General features: G+C 51.9%; 1 protein-coding gene across 1 annotated transcript in view; it reads right to left on the bottom strand.

Moving 5' to 3' along the window:
• Positions 1 to 10,919: 10,919 nt before the first annotated feature.
• Positions 10,920 to 20,808, bottom strand: part of PALM (paralemmin) — a 34,356-nt gene continuing 24,467 nt past the window's right edge. The window contains exons 10-12 of the mRNA XM_006876733.1: positions 18,335 to 18,397; positions 15,845 to 15,976; positions 10,920 to 11,449 (exon numbers count right to left, since the gene is read on the bottom strand). Coding sequence (XP_006876795.1) covers positions 10,920 to 11,449; positions 15,845 to 15,976; positions 18,335 to 18,397 — 725 coding nt within the window. The remainder of the gene's footprint in view (positions 11,450 to 15,844; positions 15,977 to 18,334; positions 18,398 to 20,808) is intronic.

Here is a 20,808-nt window from a genome sequence, read left to right as displayed (position 1 = left end):
CTGTGGAAAGAGATGGTGGGAAAAGCTCCATGTCATCAGCCAAAACAAGGCCAGAAACAGATTGTGGAACAGACCATCAATTACTCATATGCAAGTTCAGGTTGAAGCTGAAGAAACAAGTCCACAAGAACCTAAATATGACATTGAACCATATCCCACTTGAATTTAGAGATCATCTGAAGAACACATTTGATGCATTAGACACTGAAGACCAAAGACCAGAAAAGTTGTGGGATGACATCAAGAACATCATACAGGGAGAAAGCAAAAAGTCATTAAGAAGACAAGAAAGAAGGAAAAGACCAAAATGAATGTCAGAAGAGACTCTATGACTGGCTCTCCAGCGTAGAGATGCTAAAGCAAATGGAAGAAATGAGGAGACAAAACAGCTGAACAGAAAAAAAAAAAATCAAAGGTCAGCTTGAAAAGAAAAAGTCAAATATTGTAACAATATGTGCAAAGACCTGGAGCTAGAAAACCAAAAGGGAAGAACACGCTCAGAATTTCTCAAGCTGAGGGAACTGAAGAAAAAATTCCAGCCTCAACTTTCATTATTGAAGGTTTCAATAATTTCAAACTATTGAATGATGCAGAAAGCATTAAGAGAAGATGGAAGGAATACACAGAGTCGCTGTACCAAAAGGAAATGGTTGGTGTTCAACTGTTTCAAGAGGTAGCATATGATCAAGAGCCAATGATATTGAAGGAGGAAGTCCAAGGTACACTGAAGGCATTGGCAAAGAACAAGGCACCAGAAATTGATGGAATCAACACTGAAGTCTCTCAACAAATTGATGTAACACTGGAGGCATTCACTCATCTATGCCAAGAAATTTGGAAGGCAACTATCTGGCTAACAGATTGGAAGAATCCATATTTTTGCCCATTCCAAAAATAGATGCTGAAATCACTGGACAAAATCATTAATATTGCATGCAAGTCAAATTTCGTTAAAGAAAATTTAAAAAAAACAGATGCAAACATATACATTGACAGAGAACTTCCAGAGGTTCAAGCCAGATTCAGAAGAGGACGTGGAACAAGGGATATCACTGCTGACATCAAATGGATCTTGGCTGAAAGTAGAGAGTACCAAAAAGATGTTTACCTATGCTTCACTGACTATGCACAGTCTTTTGATTGTGTGGATCATGACAAGCTCTGGACAGCCTTGCAGAGAACGAGTATTCTGGAACACTTCACCGTGCTTAAATTAAGTTCCTCAGTGCTACATGAGGAACCTGTATGGAGATCAAGAGGCAGTTATTTGAACAAAACAGGAGAAAACCAAATGGTTTAAAACTGGAAAAGGTGTACACTAGGGTTGTATTCTTTCACCATACTTATTCAATCTGTATGTTCAGCAAATAATTCAAGAAGCTGGGTTATATGAAGAAAAACATGGCATCAGGATTGGAGGAAGACTCATTAACAACCTGCGATATGCAGATGACACAACCTTGCTTGCTGAAAGTGAAGAGGACTTAAAATACTTACTGATGAAGATCAAAGAGCACAGCCTTTGGTATGGGTTGTACAAAAATCCTCATCACTGGACCAGTAAATAACATTCATATATATGGAGGAAAGATTGAAGGTGTCAAGGACTTCATTTTGCTCGGATCAACCATCAACACTCACGGAAGCAGCAGTCAAGAAATCAAATGATGTATTGCATTAGGCAAATCTGCTGCACAAGATCTCCTTAAAGTGTTTAAGAGCAAAGATGTCAGTTTGAGGACTAAGGTGTGCCTGACCCCCACACCTTATATTCAGTAACCTCATATGCATGTGAAAGTTGGACAGTGAATAAGGGAGACCATAGAAGAATGGATGCATTGGAGTTACGGTGTTGGAGGAGAATAGTAAAATTACCAGGGACTGCCAAAAGAACAAATTAATCTGTATTTGAAGACGTACAGCCAGAATGCTTCTTGGAAACCAGGATGGTGAGATGTTGTCTCGCATTCTTTGGCCGTATTATCAGGAGGGACCAGTCCCTGGAGGAGGATATTATGCTTAGTAAAGCAGGGGGTCGGAGAAAAAGAGGAAGACCCCCTCAACTAAATGATGGGCACAGTGGCGGTAGTGATGGGCTCCAATGTAGCAATGATTATGAGGCTGGCGCAGAACTGGGCAGTGTTTTATTCTGTTGTGCATTGGGTCGCTATGAGTTGGTACCGACTTGATGACACCTAACAACAACAACACAACAATCCTTCAGAAGTGGTCCGCCTCTCCTTCTTCCTCGTTTGTCTTATTCTGGAAGTTCTGCTGAAACCTGTCCGCCATGGGTGACCCTACTGGCATTTAAAATACCTGTGGCATCGCTTCCAACATCACAGCCACACAGTTCAACCTGACAGACAAGTTGTGGTGATTGATTTGGAACTAGGTAACACAGCCCAGCCAATCACAGAATTCCATCCTCTGATCTGTTCAGAGACTGGTAAGTACCCCAACCCAACCAATCAAAGCATTTCATTTCCTTGCTTCTGATTGGTTCATGGATGGACATGTGTCCCAATCTGGCCAATGACATCAAGTGCTTATATTTTGGTTACAATTAACGCAGAAAATAGGGACTAGGGTTGCTAAGGGACTCTGGTGGTGCAATGCGTTAAGCACTGGGCTGCTAACTTCAAGGTCAGTGGTTCAAATTGACCAACCACTGTGCTGGAGTATGATGAGGCTTTCTAATCCTGGAAGGGTTTAGTCTTGGAAACCCTAGGGAGCAGTCCTATTGTGTCATATAGGGTCACTAGGAGTCTGAATCCACTTGAAGGCAGTGGGTGGAGCCCACGGGTGTGGCTGGTGGGCTGGGGTGGGGAACTGCTGGGGCCCACCTTCTCCCCCTTGTGGTCATAGCTTGCTCAAGACTAAACCCAACACTGACATGCACCACGCTGAAACCCGTTGCCATTGAATCCCTCTGAGTCACAGTGACACTTTGGGACAGAATAGATCTGTCTTCTGAGTTTTCAAGGAGGTAAATCTTTATGAGAGCAGACAGCCATTCCTCCCTGAAAGTGGCTGCGGGGTTCAAAGCATGGACCTTTCAGTAGTAACCAGGGCCTGGTCTCTTTAACATAACAGAGCATCCTACACACATCGCTGGAGCTGCTGGGTCTAGCCATACCTGAATCCCTCGACTTCCAGAACTGTCCCAGCAATTCACCCTTACGGGTATCTGACAGATAACCCGGTGGATTCCAGGTTCTGAACACTCCACACCCTGCCATGGTGAGCTACCCGACACCCACTTCATGCATTCAACATCCCCCCTGCTTGCTGTCAAAGCAGGACAGAATGAAAGTGCCGCTCAGAGGGCTTCTGAGGCTACAAATCTTTATGGGAGCAGACAGCCTCCCTCAAAGTGGCTGGTGGATTAGAACTGCCAACCTTGAGGTTAGTAACCCAGAGCTTAATCCACGGGCCTATCAGGGCTACTGTCTTTCTGTCCAAGTCTGCCTTAAGTTTCAAGGTCAAATGTCCCCTCCCCATAACACTTCACAGTGCATTCATGCTGAGACCACTCCATTAGCTGTCCATGTGTTTACAGATGACCCCCCCAGAGAGAGCGACCCTAGTTCAGATATGCCAGGTGGGGAGACTGAGGCCCAGACAGAAATGTGGGTTCCCTGGCTCCCTAGATCCCTCATCCTATTTCCCTCACGTCCACCACCATCTCCATCCCAGACAACCTTCTGCCTGGGTGATATGAAGCCAGGAAGGGCTGAGGACCTTGTTCTGCTGGGCCCCGGCTGGGTGCTGGGCCTCATCTTGGCCCAGTGCCCCTGGGGAGCTGGCCTTCCCCACTGGCGTGCAAGCTCTCCCGAGCACTCTCTAGGAAGCTTCTGGAAGGTGCCTGCTCTGGCCTCGCCACAACTCCCAGAGTCTCCAGGGTAAAGTTCTCATGACCCATCTGGTTAATCAAGGGTATGAGCACCCCACCCCAATCCTGGTCCTTCTCCTGCAGCTGGCTGGGCCTCAAGGACCCCATCTCAGCTCCTCCACAGTCTCCTTTGCTGCAGTCCACTGGACCCCTCTCCCGGGAAGTCCCCCAGACTGTCCCCTCCCTTGGAAGCATCATCTGACATCTTCCTCCTGCCTGGCACCGGAGGGTGCAAGCCTCACTTTTTACAGCTTGTGAAGTGAGGCTCCCAGGGCCACGAGGCTGTGAGTCACCCCACAAACAGCCCTGGTCCCCAACCTTCACCAGCGCTAGTAAGATCTACACCTGCTGCCTTTATAGCCGCTCACTGTTAAAAGCTAAACGTCTCCAACATCTGGCATTCTGGAAAGGGAGCCTCTAGACAATGAACACAACAGTGGTTGCAGCGGGAGAGAAAGGTGGGGGAGGAGGGGAGACAGACTGGGGAGCACGGGGCATGTTTCAGGCAGTGGAATCGTTCTGTGTGGCATTGTGTGGACATGGGACACTGGACTCTGCTTAACTCCACAAGACTGGACAACACTAACAATGGAAACCAAACCCAAACCGTTGATCTGAAACATGGCGACTCATGTGTTACAGACTAGACCTGCTCCATAGGGTTCTCTCAGCTTTGATCTTTAGGGAAACGGGTTGCCAGGTCTTTCTTCTGCAGCACCCCTGAGTGGGCTTGAACCACCAACCTTTAGGTTAACACTTGAGGGCAAACTGTGCTGCCCGGGGGCCTCAGAAAGAGTGAATCTTCGAATATCCTATGGACTTGAAGCCCAAACTGAAACCACTGCCATCGAGTCGATTCCAACTGATATGGACCTTCTATGGGGTTTTCTGAGACTGTAAATCTTCCCTGCAGCAGACAGCCTCCTCCTCCTTCTCTGTGTCTGGAGGGTGTGAATGGCTGATCTGTCTGCTAGCAGGCCAAGGGTTCACCCACTGCGCTGCTCTGGTCCCTACGATGGGGTTAAATGAATGTGTTAATAATAGTCCATCCATTGTAATAAATTGCACAGCAGAGAGAGAAGGGGTACAAGGGAACTCTGTACTATCTGGGAAGTTTTTCTGTAACCCTAGAACTGCCCTATAAATAAAAGCGTAGCCCCTTCCACACTCTGGAAAGCTACATCTGGTATAAAGATGCGGAATGGTGCGGAACAAAGTTACAACCAACATAGACTAGGCATGTGCTTAAAACTTAAAAGGGCTAAAGTGCACCATGGGGTTTTCAGTTACCTTATATGCATGTGAAAGTTGGGCAGTGAATAAGGTAGACCATAGAAGAATTGATGCATTCGAGTTGGATGCATTGTGTTGGAGGAGCATTTTGAAGGTACTAGCGGCCTCGTGTGGCGCTGTGGGTTAATGCGCTGGACTGCAAGGCCAGTTTGAATCATAAGGTCTGTGGTTCAAGCTCACCAGCCACTCCTCAGAAACCCTGACAGGGTCGCCATGAGTCGGAACCGACTTGATGGTACTTAACACCACCACGGAGTGCTAGACAAACAAATGAATCTGTGTTGGAAGAAATACGGCCAGAATGTTTCTCAGAAGCCAAGATGGCTAGACTTGGTCTCTCATACTTTAGACAGATCATCAGGAGGGCCCAAGTCCTGGAGAAGTAGTACATCATGCTTGGTGAAGTGAAGGGTCTGTGAAAAAGAGGAAGATCCTCAGTGAGACAGACTGGCACAGTGGTCAGTGGGCTCAAGGATGGTACAGGACCGGGCAGTGTTTCACTCTGTTGTACAGAGGGTCACTATGGGTCGGAGCTGACTCAACAGCACCTAAGAACAATGACTTATAACTCGAGGAATGAAAATAGTATTCATAAACAAGAAGACCTCGGTCAGCATCCCAACTGGACCTGGCTCAGTTTCTGTCCCCTGAGGTTAAACTTGTCAGTCTGAGATTCTGGAAGGGTGGGCAGGTCCTGAAAGTAACCCACTGCCCTTGATTTTGACTCCCGGTGACCCTAGAGGACAGTAGACCTGTCCTATAGGGTTTCTGAGACGGTCACTGTTTAGAGGAGCAGACAGCTTCATTTTTCTCCTGAGTTAGCTGCCCAACACTGTACTAGGAAAACTTCTCAATCTCGGGGTGTGTGTGTGTGTGGATGCTTTGATTTAAGGCTTGTCTGCTCCTACCCTCTCTCCCCAAAGCCTGGTATGAACTGCAGTAGGCTGGATGGTCACCACCAGCAACAGCTACTCTGAGTGTTTTAGACCCAGAGGCGACGCTGAAGGCTGGGTGGTGACACCGTTCTGTCCCCTCCCTGGACCTCCCCAGGAAGGGCAAGTGTAGCGGAGTGACAGGTGGCAGGGATGTTTGCCCAGTGAGTGGACAAGATTTCTCTGGCGGGTTTACAACCCACAATGGACATTAACTGCTCTGTCTCAGGAGTGTCAGGTCTCCTGGTCGGGGTGGGGCCAGGGTGTGTCTCCACTTCCTCCAGTTTCTCCCAGGTGACTCATAGAGGCCACCTTGAGTCCTTGGGTCCCTGCTCGTCTGTTTTGTTTCATACATTTGCCCACATGATGGCTGTGGATGTGATTATTTCAGCCTTGGGTCCCCCCTGGGGGAGACATCTGTCTCCCTTCTCAAAGCCTCAGCTGTCCCATCTATGAAATGGGACAATAGCATTCCCTCAAAGGGTAGGAGGAGCAACCCCCTCCCCAAAGAGGAAAAGCCCCCCTTCTGAGGCATCCCACAAAGCCTGTAAGAAAGGAGAGTCATTCCTGTCCAGCTCACATCCTAGGGAGCTCAGGCCCAGAAATCACACCGAGCCTATGAAACCCCATTGCTCCTCCAGCTCACCGACCCAATGTCAATACCATGCTAAAGCGAGATTTATGACCCTTGGTGCCACACACTGGCTTCCTCCTCACCCCCACGGGCCTCCTGCCACAGGGCAAAGGCCTCCTGGGGTGCATGGGACTTCGGGGGTGGGGGTGGGGGGTCTTCTGACATTTCTCAGGCTATAGCTTCCTGGACCCTGGCTGGGCAGAACGCTATGCCTCGAGACCTGCCCTGACCCGTGTCCAGGCCCTGCCTCAACCCCATGGAATTCCAGCCTGAGCCCCCCGCCCACCCTAGGACTAGGTATGTTGTTGTTGTTAAGTGAGTATAGCTAGGCTCAACCCACACCTCTTCTGTCTCCAGACCAGACTTTGAGCCCAAATTGGGGGCTGTTTACTCCCCCAGGTAGGACTGGCTCTAAATGTCTCCCCCAAAGCCTCCAAAATCCAGGACCAGTGGGGGACTTAGATCTGAGGGTCCTGAGAGGGTGAGGGGTTGTGAGGGATGGGGTGTTTGTAGATTTGGAGTGCTTGAGGAATGGGGTGCTGTGTGGGTTCGGGGTGCCTGAGGGTGGCGTGCTGTGAGGAGTGGGGATGCTGTGAGGAATGAGGTCCTGTGTGGTATGGGGTGATATTAGGTTCCCCGGAAGGTGTTGTATGACTTGGGGATACTGTGAGGAGTGAGGTGATATGAGGGATGGGGTTCTTGTGGGGTGGGGGGCCTGGGCAGAGGAGGGTCTAGGCCCCTGAACGATACTACAGCAGGGCTAGAAAGGGAAGGGTGCATCTTCCTCAGGGTCCCTGCAAAGTCAGCACCCCATTACACAAGGACCTCCACCCAGCACCCCTCCGTCATAAGACCCCTCCCTCATAGGACCCCTCCCTCACAGCACCCCACCCCTCACTGCACCCCCCCCCCACTGTACCCCGTCACTGCACCCCACCCCCACAGGTTCTGCCCCAGCTTTCGGCCCGCCTGTCCCCCAAGCCCCCAGCCTTACCAGCCGGCTCCAACCCCAGCAGCCTGGGAGCCTGGCTGGGGCTCCCTCAGCACCCCTGAAGCCCGCCCCCCGGTTGCCAGGGGACCCAGGCCCCGCCCGAAGGCGGCAGGTGCACCTCCCGGCCCCACCCCAGCCCGGAGACAAAGTCCAGAGCAGGAGGGAGAAAGACGATACTGGGCAGGGAGGGAGGGAAGGGCGGGCAGAGTGATTGCTACCCTTGGCCTCCACACCCTGGGGCCTCCACACCTGCCTGCCTGCCGGAAAACCCCTAAAATCTCTATCAGTAGGAAGTCAATGTTCAGAGAGGGCGTGGCACTTGCCTGAGGTCACACATTCTGGCCACACGCCAGCTGCCTGGGTTGGGGGTCCAGAGGGTGGGCTAAGTCCAAACCCTCACTTTTCCATCTGGCTCCATCCCCCTACGCAGCCCCTTCCTCAGATCTCCTTGGAGACCGGCTGGGCCTGGGATGGGATGGGATGCCGCTGAACCCCTTTCAGCCTCCGTCTTCTCTGTGAAATGGGGACTTTCCAGCAACTGTCTCCTTTGGGGCTACTGGCAGGATTCCCCGGTCTGCTTCCATGTAAAGGGTCCAGCAAGGACATCAAAAGTGCTAGTAAATGTTGGCTGGATGGGCAAAACCCAGGCCCACGGATAAGGCAGATGGGGACGCTGAGGCTGGACACAGCTGGATGGGAGATCTCCCAGAGGGACCTGGCTGTGGGGTCCCTCTGACCCATAGTCTCTTCTTCCCTCAAATGGGCCCCAAGACTAGAAGTTGCCCATGGAGGGGGGATTGAGGACAACACAAATAAGGGCTCAGCCCAGGGTAACAGCTTGAGCCCCTAACAGGTGCTGGGGTGCACAGTATTGCTGGCTTTCCCCAACACCCCTCATTTAACTGGTACGGAAGCTGAGACTCGGAGGGCTCGCTGGGAATCCTGTCAAAGACTCAGAGGGGTCTGTGGTAGGGCTGGGATTGGGACCACATTATAGATCCCACAGTCCTCATGTTCCCATTGCACAGATGGGTAAAAACAGGTGGCCCCTAGCATGCTAGGGCTACTGTGGAGATGACCAATTGTTCTGCTCTCAGAGCAGGGGAAAACTGAGGCCTAGAGACGACAATGATCTCTCCAAGGTCACATTGAGGTCACAAAGAGGAGGTTGTTCCCCAGTTTCCCTAAACATAAAAGCAACCCTTATAATCCCCCCACCCCCACCCACTGCCCTGTCCCTCCATCCATTTCCCAGGACTGGCTTCTCTGAAGAACCTGTGGGGTTCGGTGGGGACCCCTCTTCCCTCTCTGGGGGCTTTACAGGGATAGGTGCAGAACTCAAGGGTTCTAAGAGAAACAGAAAGCAGGTTCTGCTGCCCAGGAGCTGGCCCCCTCCTCCAAGGACTTACCTGGCCAGGTGCTACTCAGGTGAGCACAGGTGTAGGCGGACGAGGAAGTCAGATGCCAGGTGTGGAGTCCACCAATGCTTCCCACCCCGCAGCACCCACAGGAAGTCTGGGGAGAGTGTGCCGCATATAGGGGATGCCAGCTTACCTGGGCCCTGGTTCAGTCTCCCTTTTATGACTGCACCTACTGGGACCAGGCGCCACCCCCTGGTGTTGACACACCCTCCCCACCCAGGGGAGACCCAAGAGTTCCAGGAACTCAAGCTGTTCACACTGTTTATTTGCTTCTCTGGGAAATTAAGAACTTCGAGGGCCTTGTCGCACATCAAAAGCAGAGAGGGACAGCAAGGGCACTTCAGCAAAGGTTCACAGCTCAAGGGACTCGGGGGCAGACTGAAGGGAGGGAGAGGAGGGGTCCACAGCCACTGCCCAGGGGCACCCCTCAGAGAGGGCCTCTCCTCCCAGCCACAGAGAGGGACTGAGCTGAGACTGGAACCAGGCTCAGGGCAGAGGTGGTCCTCACCTCACCATGCTAAGACTGGGTGTGGTAACTGGAGGTGGCCTGGGCACCAGGCTGGAGGCCCCTAGGGAAAGGGACAAGATGGAGCCTGGTAGTTCAAAGTCAGCATATGAGAAGAGGATGTCTGTGAGAAAGTGCATGAATGTGCCTCTGGGAACAAGTGTGGCTGCACCCAGGGACACATGAGTACACATTGGATGTTGGCTGTCCCCCAAAATGGAGTCCCTCACCTCTCCCAGTGAGAGGGGACAGGGAGCAGGCTCATCCCAGGCTGGGTGGAAAATGGGGTTCCCTGCTCCAGGAGCCTCCCTGCCAGGCTGTGCACACCCCACTCTAATAACTGCAAATGCTCCAAACCCAACAGGGCTGGCGGATAGGGCCTGGTCTCTGGGGTGTAGTCAGATGGGAGAACCCAGGACCCTGGCCCAAGCAGACTATATAAGAGGCCAGGGGGTGGGCCCCCAGGGTCCCCAAATTAGCACCAGGAGGAAGGAGGGCCCAGAAGGGGTGGGCGCTAGGGACCAAAAGTGGCTCTCGTGGTCCCTGCCTCAGGCAGGGGGCATCTCAAAGACCCCTGGCCCACCCTATGCAGAAGACAGCCTGGGGCTACAGGCCTGGCTGAAACTGGGGGTGGGGACGGGTCTCCAGGGCTCCCCTTCTCTGGCCCGTGCCCGAAGGGGGCATGTGGACAGGACACAGACAGGAAGTGTCCAGAGCGGCCCATCCTCTATTCTGAGACCTCAAGCCTGGTGTCCCCCTGAGACCCGCCCCCCCCTCACCCCAGAGGCGCTTTTGTCAAAACCCTGCGAGCGAGGCCCTATTTCTGGGGTCTTGGTGGAGACCCTCCCCTACAGGGCTTACTCTCAGAGACCTTATCGGGATGGCAGGAAGGCACGGGAAGGAAGCCCAGAGGGTGGTGGACTGGCCACCACCGGGACTGTCTTGGCGTTCGCCGGATCTGTGAAGCTGCCAGAGTGGGGGAGGGGGTCGTCGTTTCGGGAAAAGCGGGTCTCTCCCACCAGGCACAGCCGCCCGGCTCTGTGATTCCGGATGGGGGTGAGGGGTGGGGACGGGATGGGGACCCGTGTCCCTCGCTTTCCAACGAAAGAAAAATCAGAAGGAATGATAACTCCGTGTGTCCTGGGGCCCGAAAGGTGGCAAGTGAAGGGTGGGCAGGCGCCGGGAGGGGCCGGGCTGGTGGGTGTCATGGTTTGGAGGTCGGGGCCAGGGTCTGGGGGCCAGGCTAGCTCACATGACCGAACAGCATTTACAACGCTGCTTCTTCATGTCGAGGTCCTGGGGGTCGCTGGCAGGGGGCTCGGGCCCTGCCTGGTTCTCCTCCCTGGAGCCCGTAGTGACGGGGGGCTCGGCGGCACTGCCATTGGGGGGTGCGGCCTCCTTGGCATCAGCTGCGTCCTCGATGACCACCAGCTCCGCTGTAATGGTGTCCTGAAGTCCCAATACTTTCTTGGTCTCGGCCTCATCCTCCACATTCTGGTAACCCATGAAGATCATGGTGACTGGGGGCTCCTGGCCAGGCTGGGCCCCCGGCGGACCGGACGTGGCCTCACCCGGCTGAGCCTGTACTCCGGTGATCTCCCGCCGGGAAGGCGTGGTCCGGACAGCCTCCTCCACAGCCCCCCGGGTCTCTACTGGCCCGGTCGTGGACCCTGCCTCGCTCAGCGTGACTTCGTCCGCCTTGTGGATGAGTTCGTCCACCTCGGAGGAGCTCAGCGGATGGATCCCGTTGTCTGCGGTGCCGTCCACAGCATGGACCACTATGAGGGAGAAACAAAGTGAGCGGGCCTCCCAGATGTGAGCAAAGGTCTAGGCAAACCGCAAAACCTCTTCAGAGGGTGGCAACATCGCCTCAAGTTGAAGAGGAAATAGTACACTCAACTCCACATTTAGAATGAATTAACCACTGAAACCACCTATTTGGTCTGTAGGCCCAGCCAAGGTGGTCTGCAGAGGAAAATTTATAGCTGTAAAAGCATTTAGGAGAAACCAAAAAAGGCTAGCGACAAATGAATTGCAATTATACTGCCTTGCATTCTGAAATGCTGTCATATGTCTCAGCTGACCAGCTCCCCCACAATCACCCTACAAAACAGTTCTCTATTTCCTTTTCCATTGTGAATGGTTGAAGGTGGAGGTGCACAGAGGGGAAGCAAGTGGCCCCATGCCACACAGCTGGTCAGAGCTTGACTGCTACCCTTTACCACAGCCTATTTCTCTTTCCCTTATAAGACTATGTACATCCCTTCATGGACGCTAAGGGTTTGAGGCCACGAGGGTCCAGATAAATCCCCTCCCAGGATTTGACTGCTTTTGGATTAAAGCTTAGCATACACTTCACAACAACAACATACACTTCACCCAGTCTTTCTTCTTTACTGATAGACTGAATTATGCCCCCCGTAAAACATGTGTTGTGAATCCTAACTTCTATGCTTACAGCCGTAATCCCATTTGGGAATTAGCTGTCTTTGTTATGGTAATGAGGCCAAAGGGAAAATAAGGAGAAACTCAGTATTATTCAGCCAGAACAAGGCCAGGAGCCCACTGTGGGGGAAAAAAAAACCCATCAATTGCCCACAGGCAAATTCAGGCTAAAGCTGAACAAAATTAAAACAAGTCCTTGAAAGCCAAATCTGTGTTGGAAAAAGTATAGCCAGCGTGCTCCTTAGAAACCAGGATGGCCACACTTGGTTTCTCATACTTAGGACGTGTGATCAGGAGGGACCAGTTCCTAGAGAAAGCCATTATGCCTGGCAAGTAGAGGTCAATGAAAAAGAGGAAGACCCCCAACGAGACGTACGAGACGTACCGACACAGAGGCTGCAACAACAGACTCAAAAATGCTAGTTGTGAGAATGAAACAAAACCTGGCAGTGTTTTCTTGCGTCCTGCATAGATTCAGTGTGAGTCAGGGCTAACTCGAAGGCACCTAACAATAGTGTAGTATGCATCTTGAGTCAACCTCTTTGAAGATATAAAAGAGGTTAAAACGCAAGCTAGCAAGGAGGGACAGGGGAAGAGAGATGCCAAGCCCATGAAGAAAGAGAGAAAATCTTCCTTAGAACCGGCATCCTGAATTCAGACTTCTAAACTGTGAGAATATAAATTTCTGTTTGTTAAAGTTACCCACTTATGGTATTTCTGCTACAGAAGTGCTAAGATAAGACATACACCAATAGCTATACATTTTCCTCTGAGAGCTGTGTTGGCTGCATCTTGTAAGACTATACTAGGGGACTTCAAAAAGTTCAATGACAAAATGGAATTAAAAGATAGTGGAACTTGCCCACAAACTTCTTGAAGCTCCCTCTTACTCTTTTTCAAGGGAAAACAGTATGTAATTTCCACTCAAATTATTTCTTTAACCCAAGAAGGTTGTTCTTAAATTTCAGAGGGTGAAGAACATAGTCCACAAGATAGAAACTTTTCAGCAGTCCTTACAGGCTCGTTCTCCTATGTTTGAATGGGTGGAGTGCTAGCTGTCTTGTTCAGTGTGTTTTCCACAATCTCTCCAAGTTCGCGTATCTATCACCGTCACAAAGTGTCTAACCAGTTGCTTTCTGAGATGGGCTGCAGTCTCAAAGGACCAATTCCAGTGTCAGGAAGATCTCCTGAGTATAGTCTGACCTCAGCCCAGATCACAACTCTGCAAATTCTCTGTACAAACACAGCTGTCTGGGATGCTAGGGGACCAGGGAGGGATGGAATGGATGGCCCCAGGGACTCACCTCCTCCCTGGCCAAGGATCAGGGCTCCTGTCCTTGGCTTCCAGACAGAAAGTGCTCCCCACTGTCAACTGCCTGAGGAGTCACGTCCCCCCTTAAAGGCCTCACAGAGCTGTTGGACTGGAGGCCCATTGTGTGGGATGTGCCTGGGTCTCACGAGTCCAGCTGAGCGTTTCCCAGTAGCCATGGTCCCAAGATAGGAATCTATACCCCAGTAGCCATGGTAACAGATCACCTTCCTATTACTAAGCAACCAGAGTCCAGTCTGGCCGATCCTGAATCCCCAGGGCAGGGCCATGTGACCCCAAGATGCCAGCCAGGTGAAAGTGGTCGGAGCAGCTGACATTGAGGATGTACTGGGCACACACGTGTCTTCTCTGCCCTCTGGAGATCCCCAGTGCTTGTTCCAGCCCAAGGGGTGAGATGTCTGGGGTCTGCTCAGTATGACTCACGGGGGGAGAGCTGAAAGGAGGATATGATCCAGGTCTATACCTAAAAAGTTGCCCTCAAGCTAGTCTGGGTGGGAACCCCTTTATGGCGCCTCTAATAAGAGAATCTTGAGGATCAAAACCTCAATGCGATACCATTTGACAGAAACTACAAATGCTGTCAAAGTGTCAATCATAAGTTGTTGTTGTTGTTATGTGCCGTGGAGTCAGTTCCGACTCATAAGTACTAATGATCAGACGGGCACCAGCAAGTGTTGGTAAGGATGTGAACAGACTGGATTCTCATCCACCACTGATAGGGGTGTAAAATAGTTAGTCCTCATAAGGGTCAAATAAGGAATTCCCCAGTGAACCAGCAAGTCCAGTCCCAGGTATGCAACCAGGAGAAATTAAAACACATGTCCACACGAAACCACAAGGCTGTCCCCAGCCATATACCTCACGATCACCCACTTCCGAGGGAGTAAGCAGTGTTCAGGACATGAATACAATGGGCTACTGTTGTTAGGTACGATCAAGTCAGTTCAACTCAGAGCAACTGTGTGTCAGGTTTCTGAAACTGTCAATCTTTACAGGAACAGAAAGACTCATTTTTCTCCCATGGAGCAGCTGATGACTTTGAATTGCCAACCTTGCAGCACTCCTAGTGGGATACTGGTGCTGTCGTGAAGTGCCATCAAGTCAGTTCTAACTCACCGCGACTCTTATATAAAGTTTCCAAGGAACAGTCTTGCAGTTAGCAGTCCAGTGCGTATCCTAGAGCGCCACACCAGGACTCCAGTGGGCTACAGTTATCGTCAACTGCTGATGAGTCCGCTCTGACTCACAAAGACCCTGCAGAATGTTTCCGAGGAGCGGCTGGTGAGTTTGAACCATGGACCTTGTGGTTCACATCGACCCTGCGACCCCACTTATCCTACAGTGCCACACGAGGACTGTCGTGGGTTATTACTCAACCATAAAATGGCACAAAGAGCCGCTGATACGTGCACGGACCTCAAAAACACTGTACTCAGTCAAAAGAGCCAGACTAGAATTCCACCGATGTGAAAAGTCGTCAAGTCAACTGAGAGAGACAGGAAATGCCAGGGACCCAGGCGGGGGGAACGGAAAGTGACTATTTCCTCAGAAGTAGGTTCGTAGTGGTGGTCACCAGCTAAACCCACTCAACTGTGCCCCTCTGCGGCATGTGAATTGTATCCCACAGAAAGAAATGCTTACACGTGGGCGTCCCTCACGGCCTGTTCTCCTGCCGGCCACCAGAGGGAGCCCTCATAATCAAATCAGATCTGAAATCCCTCCCTCTACTCTGAGACTCAGCCCCGCTTCCTGCTCACCTCTCACCTTCCCGGATCCCAGGTCCCCTCTTCTCTGAGAAGCCTCCAGCGCCCCTTGCCCCACATCTGGGTTTACCGCAATCACAATTATTAGTGGCCTGATAGAAGGGCTGAGCCTGCTGGCCAGGGGCCTCAAGAACTCAGGCCCATCCATGCCTCAAGGTGGTGCCGGTGAGACCCTGGCTCTGGACAGTGTCCACACATCAAATTGGGATCGGGAATCTGTGTAGTCTTGAGTAAGCCTCTAGAATAGAAGCTGGACATGCCCTGTCTCCACACACCCTACCTGGTGATGACACACCTGCAGCGACCTGGTGACGGTATGCATGTCTCAGGCCCACCCCCACCTGGTGACAGCATGCATGTCCAAAGCCCATACATTGTACCCCCACCAGTGACAACACACACGTCCTCGGCACGCACATCCTGCTCCAACCTACTGACGATACATGTCTAGGGTTCGTACCTTTCCCCCCACCTGGTGACTACATGCCTGTCCAGAGCACATACATCCTACCCCCGCCAGTGACAACACACATGTCCCGGCTCCACGCACTTCTCCTGGGGACCTATGATCTGCGCTCCTGGTCCCAGCGGGGCTGTGGCGTGTGAGGAGCAGGGGGGTGAGGGCTCGCTCGTACCTTTGGTCTCGTCCTCGTAGACCTTGATGCCCTGAGGGAGCAGCTCCTTGGGGAGCGAGGTAGTGCTGGACAACACCCTTGTCTCCCCGGTCACCTTGTCCTTCTCCACAGTGATGGCCACCGAATACATGGCTAGCATGAGAGGACAGCGTTACGCCGCAGTCAGCCCCCATGCCCTGCCCCACATGCCAGGGAAGGGAGCCAGCAGGGCAGAGGCCAAGCAGCAAACAAATGTTGTATCACCCTTCTTGACACGGCCCTCCCTCACTCAACATCCTTCTATAGCTCCCCAGGGCTGAGGGCAAGGGTCTAAATTCCTCTTCTGTGTTTTCAAGGTCATCCTTGCCAAGCACCTTGAGTTCCCTCATCCCTGTCTTCAATGCCACCCTTCACTCAGCCACCGAACTGTTGTTCCCAGGTTCTGATCCCCTCCCAGCCCAGCCTTTGCTTTACATTTCTGAGGGGTACAGTGAGTCCCCGGGAGGCTGTGGCCATGCAGACACCAAATTCCAGCCAGCAGACTCACTCACATTCCTGGACCCACTTCTGCCCAAATCCCAGACCACTGCCTCCATCCAATCAACAGTGTACTTAGAATCACCCATTACAACATGAGCAGTGCCCTCTAGAAATAGCAGAGCCCCGTTAGCTGTGAGGGTCCTGAGGGTAGTAATTCCATACTAGCTTCTCCCCATCACTGATTGACAAAACCAGTCTGAGCAGTGGACTTGTGGTGCTGACTGGACATGACCCAGGCACCAGATGTGCATGTCCGTCCTCCTGCCGCCTCCTCCCAGCCCTGACCTCTGACCTTAAACCAGGTTCCCCTTTGCTACCCTCCCACCCCCCTGCACTCACTCCCAGGACCCGGTCTGGATTCATGGCTCCAAACTCCTCCAGGACTGGGAGCACTCTCATGTCGACCTCCGCCTGGACCTCATCCTGGACTCCACCATCTCCTCAATGCCGTTCCTAAGACTCCCCTCCCCAGCCAGGGGAATCCCAACTGACCGCATCCAGGTCTCACCCCCAAAGCCCGCCAAGACGTCCACCTCGATCGGGGACAGCTCCGTCCTTTTTCTCACACCTAAATCTGCACCCACCGCGATCCCGCCATCACCCTTGGACCAAAGCAGCAGCCCCCGCACCCCCAACAGGAGTAGCCACAGGCTGTCCTCCCTGAGATCGCCAGAGGGCGCACGTGAGCGCAGATTGGGCTCGCAGTCACTGTTCTCTCTGCGTCCACAAGAGGGCGTGCATCAAGTCAGCCCATCTCTACTCTGCCTCCCACCCTCCAGGGCTCCCACCTCTCTCAGGTAAAAGCCGGAAACCTCCCTGTCCACAAGGTCCCCACATGACTTGCCCTTCACCTCCACTGCTTCCCATCCTCCTCTCTCCTCGTCACTCACTTGCTCCAGCCACATTGGGCCTCCTCACTGTTCCACCCACCCACCAGGTACAACTCACCACAGGGCCTTTGCACATGCTGTTCCCTGGGTAACAAGCTCTTACTGCCCTCCCCACCCCACCCACCCCCTGCATGTCCCCTTCCCTTCTTCCAGGTCTTTGCTCAAGTATCACCTACTCAGTGAGCCCCCACACACACACAGCTCCCTCCTCTCTGTCCTACTTTGCCTGTAAACTAATTACATAGACCGTCGCCCCCTGCAGGACCCCCATGCATGCATATAGCAGTTGCTCAATAAACATTTACTGAATGAATGAATGAAGGATATTTAAGCCTGTGTCCCTTCCCAACCTACGTGCCCACCCCAGACATCTACCTAAAGATCTGCCCACACAGTTGGGCTGGTTGTGCACTGCAATCCTAGCCAGGGATGATCCAACTCTGGGAAGCTGGTACCCTCCACCTCCCTGCCTCTGGGCCTGAGGGATGTGGGAGACCCCAGACTCCCCTGATGCCCCCTTGATGTTAGCACCCCACACCCTCTCGACCAAACATCTACTCACTGGAACAACAAAGATTGTCATTGCTGTGATCATGGTCACTACTGGGGTCCTGTTTGGAGTGAGGTGTTATGGCATTTCCCTACAAGGAATGAAGCCCCTACCTTCTGAACTGTAAACTGACACCCACAACCACAGAACGCCCCGTGACCCATTTGGTCACCTCCAGAGACAGAATGCTCCCTCCCAGTCAGTGGTGAGAGAGGCAGGGACTTCTGGCTGCCCAAGAGAGGGTGGAAAAGCCTGTTTGAGCTTGTGCGCCGCCCCATCCAGGTCCCGGAGCGAGCCTCGAGGTTAAGGAAAATGAAGCCATGAGGCGTGTGGGGTTAGAGCCGCCATGCATGGAAGCGTAGTCTGGCGTGTGGCGGAGGTGCTGAAGCTGAGGGTTGCCCAGGCTTCACCCCAGGCCCAGAGCAGCTGCCACCCCCATCACCACAGCTTCCCCAGGCTCTGCCAAGGGCAGGGCTGCACTCCACCCCAGGCCAGGCCGGAAGCTGGAGCCAAGCCTGGGGTCTGACCCACCTGCCTTCATCATGGTGGGGCCCTCGACTGTCCTCACAGGGCTGTTAGAGATGGGACGCTTCTCTGCTGGGCAGGACAGGCGGAGGGTGGAGAGAGAGACAGGGAGAGAGAGAGACAGGGAAAAACAGGGAGAGAGACAGAGCGGGAGAGACCAAAGAAAGAGGGGAAAGAGAGAAATTGAGGGAAAGAGTGGGATAGAAAGGGAGAAACAGAGAGAGGAAGAGAGACAGAGAGGGGGAGAAACAGAGAGAGAGAGAGAGATGGGGTCAGAAGACAGATCAGATGGATTCCCTCACTTTTGCCATCAGACTCTACACACACACACACATACCACACACATGATCTCACAAGACCACATACACATGTGCATGCATGCACCACACACACATACCACATACCACATATACACACCACCTGTGTGTGCACTCATGACCTCACACATACCACATAAGCACATGCATGTGCACGTATTACAACACACATGCCACACGTGACCACACATGTACATATACCCATATGCAGGCACATGTATGGCCTAATTGTACTGTGCACACATGTGTAGCACACACACGACCTCACATACCACACACCACATAACATTACATGATCTAACACACTAAAATGCACACGTGTGTGCACGCACCACATACATATCACACACATGAGCTCATAGATACAGGACACATGGCTTCATGCATGCACATATACCCATACATGCACACATGTGACCTCACACATAACACACACATGTACACACATGCTTGACCAGATCCTTCAACTTCTGTAGCCTTTCATGCCCCAAACACACAGACCTCCTCCTCACATGCATCTGATCTCCCCACCCACAGAGACACAAACACCCAGAACCATCCAGACACATGGACTCCCCCAAGCCCATCCAGGCCCCTCAGACACATGACGCCCAACACCCCCAGTCCCCCAGTTCGCATCTCCTTCTGCCGCCCAGGGGACTGTCACACAATGCCTGCGAGGGCTGCACGGATTTCCTTTTCCCATGATTGGTTTCAAATTCTCCAGGTAACCTGAGGGGGTCATCCTCATGGTAAGGAATCTGCTCAGGACAAATGAGGCCAAAAGGCCCTTGGAGTCTGCCTCCACCCAGTAGATGGGGCTCCTTCCTTGCTTGAAATGCAAATTGTACATTTAAATATGGAAACAGATGTGCTTAATACCTATTTCAAAAATACAATGTATATCTGATAAATGTAATTCATTTAGTAACTTCATAGCATGCTAAAATAAAAAGGTAGATTTACATCTATCAGGTGACATTTGACAGGTTGTTTGTAGGCATTGCAAACGTGCAATATATTTGCAAACATCTATATGTTGTTGCTGTGTGTTTGTGGAGTCAACATTCTGACACACAGTGACCCTGTATGGGGTATCTGAGGCTGTACAACTTTAGGAAGCAGAAAGCTTCATCTTTCTTCCAGGGAGCGGCTGGTAGATTCAAACTTCTGACCTTGCAGTTAGCAGTTCAACGTGGTTCCCACTATACCACCAGGGCATCCACATGTACATAATGTGGCTGCCAAAAATCATGGTCAAGGGACAAACAAACAAAGCCCACAGTTTGAACACCTGACCCATGTTTACACCAAAACAAAACCTTAAATGTATATAAGGGAGGCTTCAAAAAGTTTGTAAAAAAAATAAATAAATGGAATAAAGAAACAATGGATAGTTTCTTTTTAAAGCCCCTCCAACACATATGTGCCTAAGGAGCTCTGGTAGCTTAGTGCTTACGAATCGGGCTGCGAACCACAAGGTCAGCAGTTCGAAACTACCAGCCTTTCCACAGGAGAAAGATGAGGCTTTCTGCTCCCATAAAGATTTACAGCCTCGGAAACCCTGTACAGGGTCACTATGAGTCAGAAGCGACTCCACGGCTCATCACAACAACAATGCGTATGTGCCTACAACAAGTTTTTGCATTGGTATATAACATGGGTCAGAAGTTCAAACTTGGAGCTTTGTTGGTTGGCTGACCACTGTCTCTGGTATCTGTGTGTGTGAGACCCTCACCCTGAACTCCAGGACAATTGGCTTGAGTTCCTGGCAGGACCCCCATCCAACAGAGTTGAAATCTCCAATTTCAGGCCCGACAGACATCTCTCTGCACTATGAGCCATTCTCTGCCTCAGTTTACAGACGGGGAAACTTGAGACTCCATTCCCACAATCCTCCAGCTGAAGACCTCGCAGGAGTGTGGGGCTGGTGCATCGGCAGAAGCCAGGAAGGGAATGTGGACCTAGAGCCTCAGGATGAGGGTCAGGAGGTGGAGGCCTCAGCAGGACACGGCCCCTCAGCCTCAGTTTCCACACTTGTAAGGGGAGACAGTACAGTAATGAAGAACGTAGAAGAATTGATGCCTTTGAGTTATGGTGTTGGAGGAGAATATTGAAAGTGCCATGGGCTGCCAAAAGAACCAATAGATCTGTGTTGGAAGA

Source organism: Chrysochloris asiatica, unplaced genomic scaffold (genome assembly GCF_000296735.1).
Source record: "Chrysochloris asiatica unplaced genomic scaffold, ChrAsi1.0 scaffold00409, whole genome shotgun sequence".
Classification (NCBI taxonomy): Eukaryota; Metazoa; Chordata; class Mammalia; order Afrosoricida; family Chrysochloridae; genus Chrysochloris; species Chrysochloris asiatica.
Note: the sequence above shows the minus strand (reverse complement) of the source record. Positions and strands in the feature narration are given on the sequence as shown.